The sequence below is a fragment of the Littorina saxatilis genome, linkage group LG4 (genome assembly GCF_037325665.1).
Source record: "Littorina saxatilis isolate snail1 linkage group LG4, US_GU_Lsax_2.0, whole genome shotgun sequence".
Classification (NCBI taxonomy): domain Eukaryota; kingdom Metazoa; phylum Mollusca; class Gastropoda; order Littorinimorpha; family Littorinidae; genus Littorina; species Littorina saxatilis.
Genome location: NC_090248.1, coordinates 6165606 through 6183475, shown reverse-complemented (window position 1 = coordinate 6183475; position 17870 = coordinate 6165606). Strand labels below are relative to the sequence as shown.

The following is a 17870-nucleotide window of genomic DNA, read 5'->3' as shown; positions in this document are numbered from 1 at the left end:
CGAAGGGCCATATCAGGGCGGTGCTGCTTTGACATATAACGTGCGTCACACACAAGACAGAAGTCGCAGCACAGGCTTCATGTCTCACCCAGTCACATTATTCTGACACCGGACCAACCAGTCCTAGCACTAACCCCATAATGCCAGACGCCAGGCGGAGCAACCACTAGATTGCCAATTTTAAAGTCTTAGGTACGACCCGGCCGGGGTTCGAACCCACGACCTCCCAATCACGGGGCGGACGCCTTACCACTAGGCCAACCGTGCCGGTAACGGAAACAGATACATTTTGACCATGGTGGACTACGCCACCCGATATCCAGAGGCGATCCCTCTGAAATCGATCGAAGCTACGCGAGTAGCTGCAGCACTGGTTACCATGTGGTCCCGGCTGGGAATTCCATCAGAAGTTCTCACCGACAGAGGCACTCAGTTCACGGGAGGAGTGATGGCATAGGCAGCACGACTGCTATCGCTTGAGGAGCATTTCACGACTCCCTACCATGCTCAGTGCAACGGACAGGTGGAAAGGTTCAATGGTACCTTGGAAACCATGCTGAGGAAGCTAGCTCAGGAGAAACCACGCACGTGGGATAGGTACATCCCAGCACTGCTTTTCGCTTACCGCGAGGTTCCTCAGGAGAGCTTGGGTTTCTCCCCATTCGAGTTGTACGGCAGACAGGTACGCGGTCCCATGGCTATCCTTCGTCAGGCTTGGACGGACGAAGAAGCTGACGAGGAGGTGCAAACGACAGCGACCTACATCGTAGAACTCAGGAACAGGATTGAAGAGACCTGCAAACTGGCTCAAGAAAACCTGGGAAGAGCAGCACAGCGTTACGCGCGAGGATTCGACCGCAAGGCACGGCCGCGCAGCTTCAAGATTGGAGAACGAGTGTTGCTACTTCTACCTGTCAAACACAACAAGCTACAACTGCAGTGGCAAGGACCTTTTGAGGTGACAGCGAAGGTGGGCCAGATCGACTATAGGATCGTCATGAACGGGAAAGCACGCCTGTACCACGCCAACCTGCTGCACGCCTACATTGAAAGGACTGCCTATGGGGAGAAGAACAGAGACAAGAAGAACAAAGACAAGAAGAACAAAGACAAGAAGACAGAGAAGGTTGCAGTCATCAGGGGTGAAACGAGGGGTTGCTCGTTCCAGAGGACGACCTTTCTGTCTCGAGACGGACCATCAGGTTGCAAGGTTGGCAAACGCCAGACTTATGCCCTGGGCGTTGATCCTCCAACCGTACCATTTCACGGTACGCGTCATTCCGGGCGCCAACAATGTTGGAGCTGATTTTCTCTCTCGGGCTGTAGAGGAGAACACGACTGGGAGCGAAACCGAGGTTTCGTCTTGAGGAGGGGAGGTGTGTCACGATTTAGTGACGTGGATCGAGAAAGTGTCACTCTGTGGGGTGCCTTCTCTTGGTCAATTGCGATAGAAAGCGCCTGTGCTTTCTGTCAACGGCTGGATTTTAGCTGACCGAGCAAAGCGAACACGGGAATTTCGTGTCGCACGGATTTCACGTGGGTGATTTCTGCTTTCGGGGCAAAACTGGCGATAGCTGGATTGGAATGTGACAAGGTCAGTCACGTGTTATTGTCAAGGTTGTCTGTTGAGACATATTAACTACACACTCGAAACTCAGCAGCGAGAGAGAAGCGTCGGTGTCAGAATTCTCCTACAAGTGTGATGGTCTTCAACACGTTTAACTACTTCACGGTATATCAACGTGCCATGCTACTTGCTAGTGGGGCTTGATAGCAACTACAAGGACAGACCACCTTCTCCCTGTATACATGCTGGCTGACAGTCGGGGCGTCAAGGTTTCTGCGCTGTGCGTTTTCACCGCATAAGGATTCAGCGCGAGAGGAGGATGACGGTATGTCTGTGACGAACAGAAGTCATTCGAAAGGAAGCGGGTTCGCTTAAAAGAGAGCTACCTACATAAGGCTGTTGAGGTAATAAATCATTATTTAACGCTGTTGACGAGTCTGTGTTTTTGGAATGAAATACTCTCTGTTGTTCTTTCCAGGTTAGCGCATAATTTGCTCTTTGTGACGCTAAAATACTAATCTGTATATGGTTTTTGCAGATATGGAGAGAAGGAAGGAAAATAGCTGATTTGTTGTTGTAAAAGTCCGTTTGTGCAGGCCCACGTGCTCGATGAGATATGTCAAGGTGACATGTTTAAAGGTGGTGTGTGAGGAGTGGCATGACATGTTTAGTGCACCGATGCTTTTTGTTGCAGCCTTCTTCTGTTGCTGCCTACGTATTCTACTACGTGCTACGCTGGGATGCTGTAACCAGGTCGTCCGCGGCATTGCTGTAACCTGCTAACCTGCTGTACTGGTGATTTGCTGTACAACTCTACTTTTTCTGGTAGACTACAGGAGGACCTTCAGCGACTGAGTGAGGCGCCTGATGTCTCCACTGTTCCCTGCTTTGTTGCCACGCTGACCGGCACTACATTCAACGGAGCAGTTGTGGAGACTACAGACTAATTACGGGCCGCCCACTCAGTGGCAAAAAGCTAAGTTGCACCATGTCTTTTGCACCCTTTGCACCAAGTCATCTGTGATATTCATGATATACTCAAGTGGTGACGACGTGGGGTGTGTGACACCTGCATGAATTAGCACTTTAAGGCAGATCAGTAACTTTTCCTAACTATACACGGGATCAGCGTGTTATTATTATTTTCTGTACTTTAACTGGCATTGTTTGTCAGTGACCACTTGTGTTTTACGTTTTTAACGTAAAAGGAACATCTTTTGGAGTTAAGTCTTGAGGGAGGTGGCGTGATATTACATAAACAGGCGTCTGAAACTTATACTTTTGTTGATTCTATTTATTTGTATGACTGCGAGAGTGGATCGTGGTGTGGTTAGTTAGTTAGACGTAACTAACCGTTCATAATCACCTTATTGTGATATTGAAACGTGACAGACGACTGCTCCAGCCGTCCTTGTCCGTGTGACGTCACACAGTAACTACAAGTTTAACAATGAGAAAGACAGGGCGAAGAGGGCCATCTCCATGAAGATGGGCTTGGACTGTCTCGTTTGCACGTCCGCCATTTTGAGAAGATCACGAGTCTTCTCACGTGATATGTATTGATCATGTGACCGGTGTCACCGAAACATTCGCCGCTAGTTAGCACACTGAACAAGGCACGGTGTAATATTTGCCGAACGTTCGCCGAACCCAGTTCGCTTGGTTCGGCTGTGGCTAGTAGCGGGCTTTACGGACAAATTTGATACCCTATATTCACTTTTCACACACGTTTCATACAAATAAATCAGGACTTCACACCACATTTTCTTTTTGTTTTTCTCCTTGGCGATCCTTGAACTTAATCAACAAATTATCTTTAAAAACTCTCATGTCATTTGTAACATCTTACACTAAATGTAACAAGGTGATAACACTTAAAGGTTTAATTTTTTTATGTTGCAATATTTTATGTTCGAACTTTGGTAAAAAAAATCAAATGGGCACAATTGTTTGTGTTTGTTTAATCTACTTGTAAAGCAACTGAGTAAGTGCTATTAATTTTTCACAAGGTATCTGCTAATCTTTGAGGCAATATTACTTTTAACAACAACAACAACATTTAAGAAGAAATGATAATGAAAGGAACAACATTTTCAGACCTTGCTTTCAATCCAAACATAACATATCTATATATATCTTGTTGGAATCACGATACCAAAAATAATCAGATGGAATTGTTTTTAAAATACTGAACCGATCTTCATGAAACTTTACATGAGAGTTCCTTGGTATGAAGATCGGTCCAGTAGTTTACTCTGTATCGCTCTACACACACACACACACACACACACACACACACACACACACACACACACACACACATATACACACACACACATTGACACCCACACACCACGATTCCCTATAGCCATGTACTCTAAAATTGACAAAATGGGGGATGTGCGTTTACTACAGGTATTGTCCCGTGTGCGCGGAATTTGACCAAAAATAGGGGTTGGGCGTTTACTTGATACTGGACGTATACTAGGTATTTGACGGTTAATTTTTTTTTATGAAATACGTAGTGTATATATCTATCTATATATATATACGACTTGTGTCTGTGTGTCTGTGTATTTGTGTGTTTGTGTATTTGTGTATTCGCCATGCACGGCCAAAGTTCTTGATGGATCTGCTTCAAATTTGGTGGGCTTATTCAGAGAGACCCCGGACACAACCTCATCGATGAGATATTTCAACACGTGCTCTCAGCGCGCAGCGCTGAACCGATTTTGGTTCCACCTCAGCTATTTTGGTTCCACCTCAGCTACCCGGGCCCCCATACCGACACACCATAGCCGCTACACCACATCACAACGCCAAAGTTCTCGGTGGATCTTTTTCAAATTTGGACACCGTATTCAGCTACACCCCGGACACAATATCATCGATGAGATATTTGAACACGTGCTCTCAGCGCGCAGCGCTGAACTGATTTTGGTTTTTGTGTTCATTTCACCATTATAAGTAACTCTTCCTTATCTTCTCCAGTGTTTGGCGTTTATCTCCCTTCCTTCGTGTGGCTTTCCCGTTCAGTTGTAAGTTACTACTATTTTTAGAATGTCACTGCGCTGTCCACTGCGCTGTCCACAACGCTTCCCTTGCACCCGTAAGTTGTTCTTACTGTCAAAGTGAAAAGGTCGAATCAATTTATAGCCACGCGAAAAATACACTCTCACCTATCTCTATATATTTATAGATACAGATATGCATATATATATATATACGGCTTCTCTGTGTGTGTGTGTGTGTTTGTGTGTGTGTGTGGGCAAAAACCTGTGTATTGTAGAGTTCTGTTTGTGATGTGGTCTAGCGGCTTTTGTCTGGCTGTATGTCCTGGCATGTGAGAAGCCACAGCAGATAATATAGGGCTAAGAAATAAGCTCTAAAATTCTCAATCCCGTTTGACAGGACTTCGCTATGACGGCTTACTTGTGCCAAAACCTAGGGTTATCGTTTTCACGTGAAAATGAGTAATTAACAGTGTTAATTACTAATTTTCATTTTTGCCTCGTTTTCGGTCACAGTAGTCGGATTTTAAGAGTCCGCACTGAGAGGCTTCAACGCCCGGCAAACATCACTCTCACACTATTTCTAAAATATCTTTTAATAGAAGGCCTTATCGAGCAAGTAATTCGACGGGAAGATGCATTTCATTGTTTTCTGCAATAGCGCTATCCTAAACGTTGTTTTGGGTATCTTAGAAAAGAATAATCGACCCTGAAAACTTTCGAAACGAAGCTGTTCGTAGCAGACGGACTTTTGATCGACTGTGGTCTCACACTTTCACAGATATCTTTCAATATAATTCCTTATTCGACAAGTTGTCAGGCAGACAGCTGTACTTCATATTTGTTTCCACTACCACACTCATACATTTGCTTAAAAGTGTATTAGGGAAGGACAATCGATCCGAAAATGTTCGAACCGAGAGAGGAAAAATGGCGGCCTGTCGGACATGTGCAAAAGGTCCGACGACTAGCAGACGGATCTCTTCATCGAGACTCGCACACTTTCACAAATATCTTTCGATAGAATTCGTTAATCAACAAGTTTTCGGACAGACAGTTGTATGTCACGGTTATCTACACATGCGCTCAGCTCTTGGTGTTAATTTACATCTAATTAAAGAGCTATGGACCAGAAAAGTTTCGAATCGAAGGATGTTTTGCTCTGGCAGGTGAAACAGTCGCGCATGCGCATTGAGCCCCCACAGTCACGAGGTACAAGAAAATTAGTAATTAACGCGTGAAAATTACTAATTTTTAGTTTTGGCACTAGTAAGCCGTCAGGAAGCGAGCCAAAACTGAAAATTAGACATTAACACTTGAAAATTAGTTATTAACACTAGAAAATTAGTAATTAACACGTGAAAATTAGTAATTTTCCCGTCAGAATTGTAATTTTCTCGTGAAAATTAGTAACTTTCACGGGTTAATTACTAATTTTTAGTTTTGGCGCTAGTAAGCCGTCATACTTCGCCTTCAAAGGTGATTGTGGTGAACCGCAACCCTCTCTGTCTCGCGCCCTTCACCCCAAATTCCCGTTTCTGAGTTACTATTTTTAGAATGTCACTGCGCTGTCCAGAACGCTTCCCTTGCACCCGTAAGATGTTCTTACTGTCAAAGTGAAAAGGTCGAATCAATTTATAGCCACGCGAAAAATACACTCTCACCTATCTCTATATATTTATAGATATAGATATACATATATATATATACGGCTTCTCTGTGTGTGTGTTTGTGTGTGTGTGTGTGGGCAAAAACCTGTGGATTGTAGAGTTCTGTTTGTGATGGGGTCTAGCGGCTTTTGTCTGTCTGTATGTTCTGGCATTTGAGAAGCCACAACAGATAATATAGGGTTAAGAAATAAGCTGTAAAATTCTCAATCCCGTTTGACAGGACTTCGCCTGCAGAGGTGATTGTGATGAACCGCCACGCTGTCTGTCTCTGTCTCGCGATTCACCCCGGCGAAGCCGGGTATTCCTCTAGTATATATATACGACTTGTGTCTGTGTGTGTGTGTGTGTGTGTGTGTGTGTGAGTGTTCGCGATGCACGGCCAAAGTTCTCGATGGATCTGCTTCAAATTTGGTGGGCATATTCTTGTAGACCCCGGACACAACTTGGTTGATGAGAATTTTCAACACGTGCTCTCAGCGCGCAGCGCTGAACCGATTTTGGTTTTTCTGTTCATCTTCCCAGATCCATTCCCAGTAACTCTTCCTTATCTTCTCCAGTGTTTTGCGTTTATCTCCCTTCCTTCGTGTGGCGTCAATCCATATTCCCGTCACTATTTTTAGAAGGTCACACTGTCCACAACGCTTTTTATCCCGGCGAAGCCGGATATTCCCGTTACTATTTTTAGAAGGTCACTGTCCACAACGCTTTCATCCCGGCGAAGCCGGGTATTCCTCTACTTCTTCCCGGCGAAGCGGGTAAGTGCTATTAATTTTTCACAAGGTATCTGCTAATCTTTGAGGCAATAGTACTTTTAACAACAACAACAACAACAAACAGCCAGAGCACACAGGTGTTTTTCAGTCTTGAGAGAGCACGGCTAACCACAACCAGTCGCGCTGCACTGAGCTAGTGACTAAGACAGCGACAGCTTTGACCCAGTTTGAACACTGGCTGAGATTAAAACAAGTCGCGTAAGGCGAAATTACTACATTTAGTCAAGCTGTGGAACTCACAGAATGAAACTGAACGCACTGCATTTTTTCACAATGACCGTAGTCCGCCGCTTGTGCAAAACGGAGTGACACTGACGAGCCTGTTCAGCGCGGTAGTGGTTTCGCTGTGCTGCATAGCACGATTTTCTGTACCTCTCTTCGTTTTAACTTTCGGAGCGTGTTTTTAATCCAAACATATCATATCTATATGTTTTTGGAATCAGGAACCGACAAGAAATAAGATGAAATTGTTTTCAAATCGATTTCGGAAATTTAATTTTGATCATAATTTTTATATTTTTAATTTTCAGAGCTTGTTTTTAATCCAAATATAACAAATTTATATGTTTTTGGAATCAAAAAATGATGAAGAATAAGATTAACGTAAATTTGGATCGTTTTATAAACAAGACATTTTAATTACAATTTTCAGATTTTTAATGACCAAAGTCATTAATTAATTTTTAAGCCACCAAGCTGAAATGTAATACCGAAGTCCGGTTTTTGTCGAAGATTGCTTTTCAACAATTTCAATCAATTTGATTGAAAAATGAGGGTGTGACAGTGCCGCCTCAACTTTTACAAAAAGCCGGATATGACGTCATCAAAAGTATTTATGGAAAAAATGAAAAAAAAAATCCGGGGATATCATTCCCAGGAACTCTCATGTAAAATTCCATAAAGATCGGTCCAGTAGTTTGGTCTGAATCGCTCTACACACACACACACGCACAGACAGACAGACAGACAGACAGACACACACACACACACACACACACGCACACACACACGCGCACACGCACACACGCACACACACACACACACACACACACATACACCATGACCCTCGTCTCGATTCCCCCTCTATGTTAAAACATTTAGTCAAAACTTGACTAAATGTAAAAAGAAAGAACAATGTGTACACTACACCGGCTGACACGTGGGGGGCGATCGAGGTCACTGGGTCCTGTAATGGTATGTCGATATTCTGCATTTTGCACGAGAAACAAAAATTAAATGGCTGTCCAGTTAACGCTCGTTATCATATGAAGTCACTCAAAGAAAACACAAGATAATCTAAGAAGATTCTATTTTTTCTATAACATTGTCTTGCAAGTAATTTTAAGAGTTTTAAACAATGTTTCACAATGTACAGGATTAAAAATCTAGAATGCCCACTGAAAAAGAGTGCCCAAGCTATGTTTTGTTTGTTTGTTTGTTTGTTTGTTTGCTTAACGCCCCGCCGACCACGAAGGGCCATATCAGGCCGGTGCTGCTTTGACATATAACGTGCGCCACACACAAGACAGAAGTCGCAGCACAGGCTTCATGTCTCACCCAGTCACATTATTCTGACACCGGACCAACCAGTCCTAGCACTATCAATCAATCAATCAATCAATCAATATGAGGCTTAAATCGCGCGTATTCCGTGGGTACAGTTCTAAGCGCAGGGATTTTTTTTATGCAATTTATATCCCGCACATATTCAAGGCGCAGGGATTTATTTATGCCGTGTGAGATGGAATTTTTTTTTACACAATACATCACGCATTCACATCGGCCAGCAGATCGCAGCCATTTCGGCGCATATCCTACTTTTCACGGCCTATTATTCCAAGTCACACGGGTATTTTGGTGGACATTTTTTCTATGCCTATACAATTTTGCCAGGAAAGACCCTTTTGTCAATCGTGGGATCTTTAACGTGCACACCCCAATGTAGTGTACACGAAGGGACCTCGGTTTTTCGTCTCATCCGAAAGACTAGCACTTGAACCCACCACCTAGGTTAGAAAAGGGGGGAGAAAATTGCTAACGCCCTGACCCAGGGTCGAACTCGCAACCTCTCGCTTCCGAGCGCAAGTGCGTTACCACTCGGCCACCCAGTTCCCACACTAACCCCATAATGCCAGACGCCAGGCGAAGCAGCCACTAGATTGCCATTTTTAAAGTCTAGGTATGACCCGGCCGGGGTTCGAACCCACGACCTCCCGATCACGGGGCGGACGCCTTACCACTAGGCCACCGTGCCGGTGCCCAGGCTATTTCATGTCCATCTATCAAAGTTGTTATTCAAAGTGTACGCACAAGAATGTGAACTCAACACACAGAGAACTTTTGTCAATGAGTGTTTGATAAAAGAACCTTGCATTATTGTGACTCCATGTAGAAGATTATTTGTCCCAACCAGAAGGAGAGGTTTACCAAAAATACAGGTCAAACTAAAACTCATACTGACAATACTTCACTTTAAAAAGCAACTTGTTCTACTAAAGTAAACGAGAAATGTGTCAAGGCAAATTCTTACTGTCGTTTTCTGCTTCACCAAATCTGAAGTTCTCCAGTGTTGTTGGGTTCTCCAGTGTTGTTGGGTTCTCCAGTGTTGAGTTCTCCAGTGTTGAGTTCTCCAGTGTTGGGTTCTCCAGTGTTGAGTTCTCCAGTGTTGTTGGGTTCTCCAGTGTTGTTGGGTTCTCCAGTGTTGTTGAGTTCTCCAGTGTTGAGTTCTCCAGTGTTGAGTTCTCCAGTGTTGTTGGGTTCTCCAGTGTTGTTGGGTTCTCCAGTGTTGTTGGGTTCTCCAGTGTTGTTGGGTTCTCCAGTGTTGAGTTCTCCAGTGTTGTTGGGTTCTCCAGTGTTGTTGGGTTCTTCAGTGTTGAGTTCTCCAGTGTTGTTGGGTTCTCCAGTGTTGTTGGGTTCTCCAGTGTTGTTGAGTTCTCCAGTGTTGGGTTCTCCAGTGTTGAGTTCTCCAGTGTTGTTGGGTTCTCCAGTGTTGAGTTCTCCAGTGTTGTTGGGTTCTCCAGTGTTGTTGGGTTCTCCAGTGTTGAGTTCTCCAGTGTTGTTGGGTTCTCCAGTGTTGTTGGGTTCTCCAGTGTTTCTGAGTTCTCCAGTGTTGGGTTCTCCAGTGTTGAGTTCTCCAGTGTTGTTGAGTTCTCCAGTGTTGTTGGGTTCTCCAGTGTTGTTGGGTTCTCCAGTGTTGCTGAGTTCTCCAGTGTTGTTGGGTTCTCCAGTGTTGTTGAGTTCTCCAGTGTTGTTGAGTTCTCCAGTGTTGTTGAGTTCTCCAGTGTTGTTGGGTTCTCCAGTGTTGTTGAGTTCTCCAGTGTTGAGTTCTCCAGTGTTGTTGAGTTCTCCAGTGTTGGGTTCTCCAGTGTTGTTGAGTTCTCCAGTGTTGTTGGGTTCTCCAGTGTTGTTGGGTTCTCCAGTGTTGTTGGGTTCTCCAGTGTTGTTGGGTTCTCCAGTGTTGTTGGGTTCTCCAGTGTTGTTGAGTTCTCCAGTGTTGTTGAGTTCTCCAGTGTTGTTGAGTTCTCCAGTGTTGTTGGGTTCTCCAGTGTTGTTGAGTTCTCCAGTGTTGTTGAGTTCTCCAGTGTTGTTGGGTTCTCCAGTGTTGTTGAGTTCTCCAGTGTTGTTGAGTTCTCCAGTGTTGGGTTCTCCAGTGTTGGGTTCTCCAGTGTTGTTGAGTTCTCCAGTGTTGTTGGGTTCTCCAGTGTTGAGTTCTCCAGTGTTGTTGGGTTCTCCAGTGTTGTTGGGTTCTCCAGTGTTGAGTTCTCCAGTGTTGTTGGGTTCTCCAGTGTTGTTGGGTTCTCCAGTGTTGTTGGGTTCTCCAGTGTTGTTGGGTTCTCCAGTGTTGTTGAGTTCTCCAGTGTTGAGTTCTCCAGTGTTGAGTTCTCCAGTGTTGTTGGGTTCTCCAGTGTTGTTGGGTTCTCCAGTGTTGTTGGGTTCTCCAGTGTTGAGTTCTCCAGTGTTGTTGAGTTCTCCAGTGTTGTTGAGTTCTCCAGTGTTGTTGGGTTCTCCAGTGTTGTTGGGTTCTCCAGTGTTGGGTTCTCCAGTGTTGTTGGGTTCTCCAGTGTTGAGTTCTCCAGTGTTGGGTTCTCCAGTGTTGAGTTCTCCAGTGTTGTTGGATTCTCCAGTGTTGTTGAGTTCTCCAGTCTGTTGTTTGAATATTCTCCATCTTGTTCTATGTTGTGTATACTATCTAAAAAGGTGTTCATTTTCTGTTGTGCTGAATCTTGATTGGTCGAGTTGTCTATACCCGTTCTTTCATTCGTGGATAACTTCTCGTCTGTGATCTGATTGGTCACTTCAGCGAAAGTATACTGACCATCAGATATGCGTGAATTAGTAAGATGACTGTCAGCTGTGGTGAGTACGATGTTGAAATTCTTTCTGGGCAGTATGCTAATGTCCTCTCCACTGTCCACGTGATTTCCTGGGAATGGTGGTGGACTGTGCTGCGAGTGCACTAGTGTTTCGAGGGGAGCAGGAGTTGCAGAAGAACCCAAGCTTTTCATTAAGTTCAAAAGCGTGAACACAGCTTTAAACATGATTGCAAACTGCAAGCAAGTGGTTCTTATTTGACGAAATTGTCAACACTTCTCAAAACTCCTGTCTGGAAAGGAAACGCTTGGTGTAAACAACTGGTGCTGATATTATGTGCAGTGTTTCGAGCGCGTCTTCTTGGCGTGAACGTTGTGGAGCTAAAAAAGAAGGAAGGGGTAGGCTTTACGCAAAACACATGTGAGTGATAAAGGCTCTTTGCGCTGATTGAAATCCCAATGTCAGAGAATGTCTGATAAATATTAGACTGGTTAAGTGTACAGTGTGAGTGTTAGTGTTAGTGGTTATCGGTACTTTTTTATGTGGTGACGTCAACGTTTTGTGCGCAGTTCAAAGGTTATGGGTCAAAGTTTACGTTTGCTCCCTTTGATCTGCTAACGAGCGGTGGTTAAATCGACAGAAATAACGAGCCCTGAATGTTATGTGAAAACTCAGCGAACGCATGTTTATTCATACATGTATTTCTTTATAACCAGTATGTTACTTAACAACTAATGCTACACATGTCAGTTTCATTTGTGATTTATTCCAGGTTTGATGCACTAAATTCACAGCCAAAGAAATTAATCGGAATGAGTGAATCTTCAGACAGAGAAAGATCCACGCAAACACCTCTCTTCCAGCAAATTCACTTTCTGAAAATTATGTACCTACACGTCGAACGTTCTGCATGCGCCTATTCGACAATTGAGTGGTTAAACTGTATCACAGAAACATTAAGATGTATCAAAACAAACAATATTGCAATAATCGATTCTTTTGTTCTTGTTTTCGGCTGTGTCGTCTGCTCCGTGTATGACTGTTCTTCTTTTTCCAACTGAAGAGTACAGACATGGGAAACTACTCTTTCGAATTATTGCAACAGTTGTCTTCCCTCCCTTCACGTTAACGAAAGTGAAGCTAAACGCACGGGCCAAGACGCCGTTGTCGGTTTCGTTATGGTAAGCGGAATGCGTAATGATAATATAGATTTTCCTTAAGTTAACCACTACCTCTACCACTAAAACTGTACACTTAATCTCTCTATTATCTTAAGAAGACATCTTAGACAGGCTCCACCTTGTGTCATTTTCGCGCATAATGTATTCCCACACTAACAATGACATAATTATACAAGCTCACTTCGTGTCTGTATATCCGTTTAGATAAGATAAGTGATTGCCTTCCTTCCTACCCTATTTTGTTTTGGCTATGTTACCTTAACCACACCTATTTTTTGTTGTTGGCCTTAACATGCCACGAGGCTGGATTGAAGATATCGGCGTGACGCTGTAACTTGAGAATGCCATGAGGATGACTGGAAGATATCGGCGTGACGCTGTAAACATGCCACGAGGATGGGTTGAAGATATCGGTGTGACGCTGTGAGAATGCCACGAGGATGGGTTGAAGATATCGCCGTGACGCTGTAAACATGCCACGAGGATGGGTTGAAGATATCGGCGTGACGCTGTAAGAATGCCATGAGGATGGGTTGAAGATATCGGCGTGACGCTGTAAGAATGCCATGAGGATGGGTTGAAGATATCGGCGTGACGCTGCAAACATGCCACGAGGATGGTTTGAAGATATCGGCGTGACACTGTAAGAATGCCATGAGGATGGGTTGAATATATCGGCGTGACGCTGTAAGAATGCCATGAGGATGGGTTGAATATATCGGCGTGACGCTGTAAGAATGCCATGAGGATGGGTGGAAGATATCGGCGTGACGCTGTAAGAATGCCATGAGGATGGGTTGAAGATATCGGCGTGACGCTGTAAACATGCCACGAGGATGGTTTGAAGATATCGGCGTGTCACTGTAAGAATGCCATGAGGATGGGTTGAATATATCGGCGTGACGCTGTAAGAATGCCATGAGGATGGGTTGAATATATCGGCGTGACGCTGTAAGAATGCCATGAGGATGGGTTGAATATATCGGCGTGACACTAAGAATGCCATGAGGATGGGTTGAATATATCGGCGTGACGCTGTAAGAATGCCATGAGGATGGGTGGAAGATATCGGCGTGACGCTGTAAGAATGCCATGAGGATGGGTGGAAGATATCGGCGTGACGCTGTAAGAATGCCATGAGGATGGGTGGAAGATATCGGCGTGACGGTGTAAACATGCCATGAGGATGGGTGGAAGATATCGGCGTGACGCTGTAAGAATGCCATGAGGATGGGTGGAAGATATCGGCGTGACGCTGTAAGAATGCCATGAGGATGGGTGGAAGATATCGGCGTGACGGTGTAAACATGCCATGAGGATGGGTGGAAGATATCGGCGTGACGGTAGTTCGCTGTAAAAATGCCAATTACAATTGTGAGACTGTGGGGCGGGCCGTCAAAAGAGGGGTGTTCTGGAAGTCCTTAGACTCCAAGCTCCTCGGTGATGACTGTGGGGCGGGCCGTCAAAAGAGGGGTGTTCTGGAAGTCCTTAGACTCCAAGCTCCTCGGTGATGACTGTGGGGCGGGCCGTCAAAAGAGGGGTGTTCTGGAAGTCCTTAGACTCCAAGCTCCTCGGTGATGACTGTGGGGCGGGCCGTCAAACGAGGGGTGTTCTGGAAGTCCTTAGACTCCAAGCTCCTCGGTGATGACTGTGGGGCGGGCCGTCAAACGATGGGTGTTCTGGAAGTCCTTAGACTCCAAGCTCCTCGGTGATGACACAAAATTTCATGTATCTCCAAGTTTCCTCTGCAAAGAAAACAGCTCCATGTTTACTTGCCTGTCCTGGAGCTAACAAAACGGGAGTTTACAACTACTGTGGTGACATCCGGTTTGCTCTCTCAGGGCTGCGCATACTTGTCAGGGGGATCGAGCAGAAATAATAAACGCTTGGGCGGAGATTAGAACTCAAGCCCTTGAGATGCCGGGGCCGATGTCTTAACCGCTAGGCCACTCCACCAGTGTTGTGAAAGAAGGAAACATTGACAATTTCTTATCATTCTACGCTTGAACTACCATTCATGCGTTGCAAAAACGTAACAATTGCCTTTCAAATGTGCCTTCATTTTGCAAACATGTTTCACAAAATCCCAGCACATGTTTACTGCGATATCTCTACTTACAACATGCAAGATAAATGAGAATAATTGTAATTGAATCCCTCCAAAGCTCTGTGGAGTTGAAAACAAATATCAAAGAAATTATTGTATGAATTCACTCCTGAACACTGCACAGGCAGAGAGGTATAAACCCCATGCTGGTTCAAGGATAATATGAATTTATGTGAATGCTTTTCCTTCTTGTTCACAATTGGCGCTGTGGCCTAGGACATCAGCCCGAAATCTTGAGGGCCTGAGTTCGAATCTCCGCGGAGGCGTTTATTTTTTCCTCTCGATCTCTATTGAAAAAAAATTATGATCAGCACTGACAGAGCAAATCGGATGTTATCACAGCAAAATTCAAGCGTTGACTGACGCTCTCAAGGTCATACACGCAGTACTGGTGGGGTTTCAGGCCGCGTTCGCTGTACAGAATTCTGTACATGATTCTCAGCCCTATTTTGTTTCAAACTCGTTGCCCCGGATATACATAAATAGACCACAGCTTTAAAGCCCGGCGCCGGGGTCCCGGATAGTTCAGGTGGTAGAGCACTGCCCTTATGATCGTAAGGTCGCACGTTTGAATCCGGGCCGGGACGGGCACGGGTCAACTTTATGTGCAGACCCAGAGACGTGTATCCATGTCCCACCCCCTGTCACCACAGTGGCACGTAAACGATCGACCTCGGTCATTCTGCCATAAGTGCAGATGGCTGATACCACCTAAACACGCATACACTAGAGTATTTCATCTAAAGTCGGGTTTAAACCCGGGAACATGCCCCAAATGGCTTTGCCGTGAGGGCGTAACACTTGAATTTCTCTCTCTCTCACAGCCTGGCGCCAAACACGCGTACTCCAGCGTTGATGCTACACATTGGCAACGGGCTTTGCCGTGAGGGCGTAACACTTGAATTTCTCCCTCTCACAACCTGGCGCCAAACACGCGTACTCCAGTGTTGATGCTACACATTGGCCACACGTTCCAAATGAATGGAATGTTTGACAGCTAACGGTGTCTGCCTCATGTTACGTTTACTATATTTTCCTGAATTGGCCACCAGTTACGACGTTTTCCTGTTTTTACATGTGAAGAAAAAACTCCGAGGAACCCGTTACGAGATGCCGGATGTTGCTGTCCTAGACTTAGCGCGGGTCATTATCGGCAAAATCACTCACGCCGACGTGTTTGAAAGATAATTTTACAGATTATCAAAGTGTATGGCAGCTCTGGAAGGATCATTCGAGAAATAGGCGTGATCAAATTAACGATGAGCTGTGCGATGATATGATTTTCTAAGGACTTTTAGAACAGCCTACGTGTTGCGAATGATGATTGCAGACTCTGTTCTGATACGGACAGTGGGGTCGTCATATCGCGGATGATGATTCCAGGCTTTGTTCTGATACGGACCGTGGGGTCATCATATCACAGATGATGATTCCAGGCTTTGTTCTGATACGGACAGTGGGGTCATCATATCACGGATGATGATTCCAGGCTTTATTCTGATACGGACCGTGGGGTCATCATATCACAGATGATGATTCCAGGCTTTATTCTGATACGGACAGTGGGGTCATCATATCACAGATGATGATTCCAGGCTTTATTCTGATACGGACAGTGGGGTCATCATATCACGGATGATGATTCCAGGCTTTGTTCTGATACGGACAGTGGGGTCGTCATATCACGGATGATGATTCCAGGCTTTGTTCTGATACGGACCGTGGGGTCATCATATCACAGATGACGATTCCAGGCTTTATTCTGATACGGACAGTGGGGTCATCATATCACGGATGATGATTGTATGCAGTGGCACTGATACTGACATCCTGTGTCTGCGACGTCATCGGCTGACGGTCGCCAGGACTGACCGGTACCCACGGGTAGTCATTACCGGCCAGGATGACGACCTGAGGACGGACCTCATCTTTTCCGAGACAAAATTCAATAATGGCACGAGTCCGTAGCTTACCTGCCACTCATGTCTGTAGCGTTCGGGGAAAGCCTGTTGGGGGTCGATGGCCAACACTCACGAGTTAATGCAACCTTGGTGTATCATGTCTGTAGCGTTAGGGGAAAGCCTGTTGGGGGTCGATGGCCAACACTCACGAGTTAATGCAACCTTGGTGTATCATGTCTGTAGCGTTAGGGGAAAGCCTGTTGGGGGTCGATGGCCAACACTCACGAGTTAATGCAACCTTGGTGTTTGCATGACAGTTGCTTCAGATGAAATCATTCGTTAGATTTTGTTTATTTGCTTTTGCTTGGCACTGTTGGTCAGGCTATACAACTTCGGATTTCTGCATAATTTGCACAGTATATATTACACCGGATTCCGGTAGATGCACGTATAAATAACAAGGTATCAGAGCAGATGCACGTATAAAAAAAACAAGGAATCAGGGTGTGTGTGTGTGTGTGTATGTGTGTGTGTGTGTGAGTGTGTGTGTGTGTGTGTGTGAGTGTGTGTATGTGTGTGAGTGTGTGTGTGTGTGTGTATGTGTGTGTTTGTATATATGTGACCCTGTCACCTCGCGCGGTTCTGCGCTAGGCATAATATAAGTCCGGGGGTGTCTAGTAACAGTGTGAGGGTCACCATAGTCACAGGCTTATAACTCGAAAAGTGTTCACTCTTTTCTAAAACGGTTTTCACCACTGGATAGAGAATTACAAACTCCTTAAGAAAATGTAAAAATATGAAAATCATGAAAAGGTGACATGCGACTCATTCCGTGGTGGAGGGTCACATATATGTGTGTTAGTGTGTGTGTGTGTATGTGTGCGTGGGTGTGTGTATGTGTGTGTGTATGTGTGTGTGTGAACGTTTTAGGGGGAGGGGGGAATGCCGCGAAGTAACAATTAAGACTAAATGTTTGTCATTTTTCATAGCTATCTTGTTGTAAGTACTGGGAATTTCCATCAACCCAAAACTTGGGATGCGATGAATCCCTGCATGTAGCAGGCGGACTTGGAGAGGACTGACTTTGCTCTGTGCTGGACAATGGCTTTTACATGTTTTCCTCAGCCCATCCCACCCCATATATTGATCAAATTAAACATTCACTTCAACCCATCCTCGTGGCATTCTTACAGCGAACGACCGTCACGCCGATATCTTCAACCCGTCCTCATGGCAATCTTACAGCGAACGACCGTCACGCCGATATATTCAACCCATCCTAATGGCATGTTTACAGCGAACGACCGTCACGCCGATATCTTCAACCCATCCTCGTGGCATTCTTACAG

The 17870-nt window shown here is 45.1% G+C and overlaps 1 protein-coding gene across 1 annotated transcript; it reads right to left on the bottom strand.

Annotated features, from left to right (window-relative positions):
• Nucleotides 1–9565: 9565 nt before the first annotated feature.
• Nucleotides 9566–15053, bottom strand: LOC138964017 (uncharacterized). The gene is made up of 2 exons (XM_070335894.1): nt 14985–15053; nt 9566–11164 (listed from the first exon to the last, which is right to left on the bottom strand). Exons 1-2 carry the CDS (start codon nt 15051–15053, stop codon nt 9566–9568), a joined length of 1668 nt encoding a protein of 555 aa, XP_070191995.1.
• Between the last annotated feature and the right edge of the window lie 2817 nt (nt 15054–17870).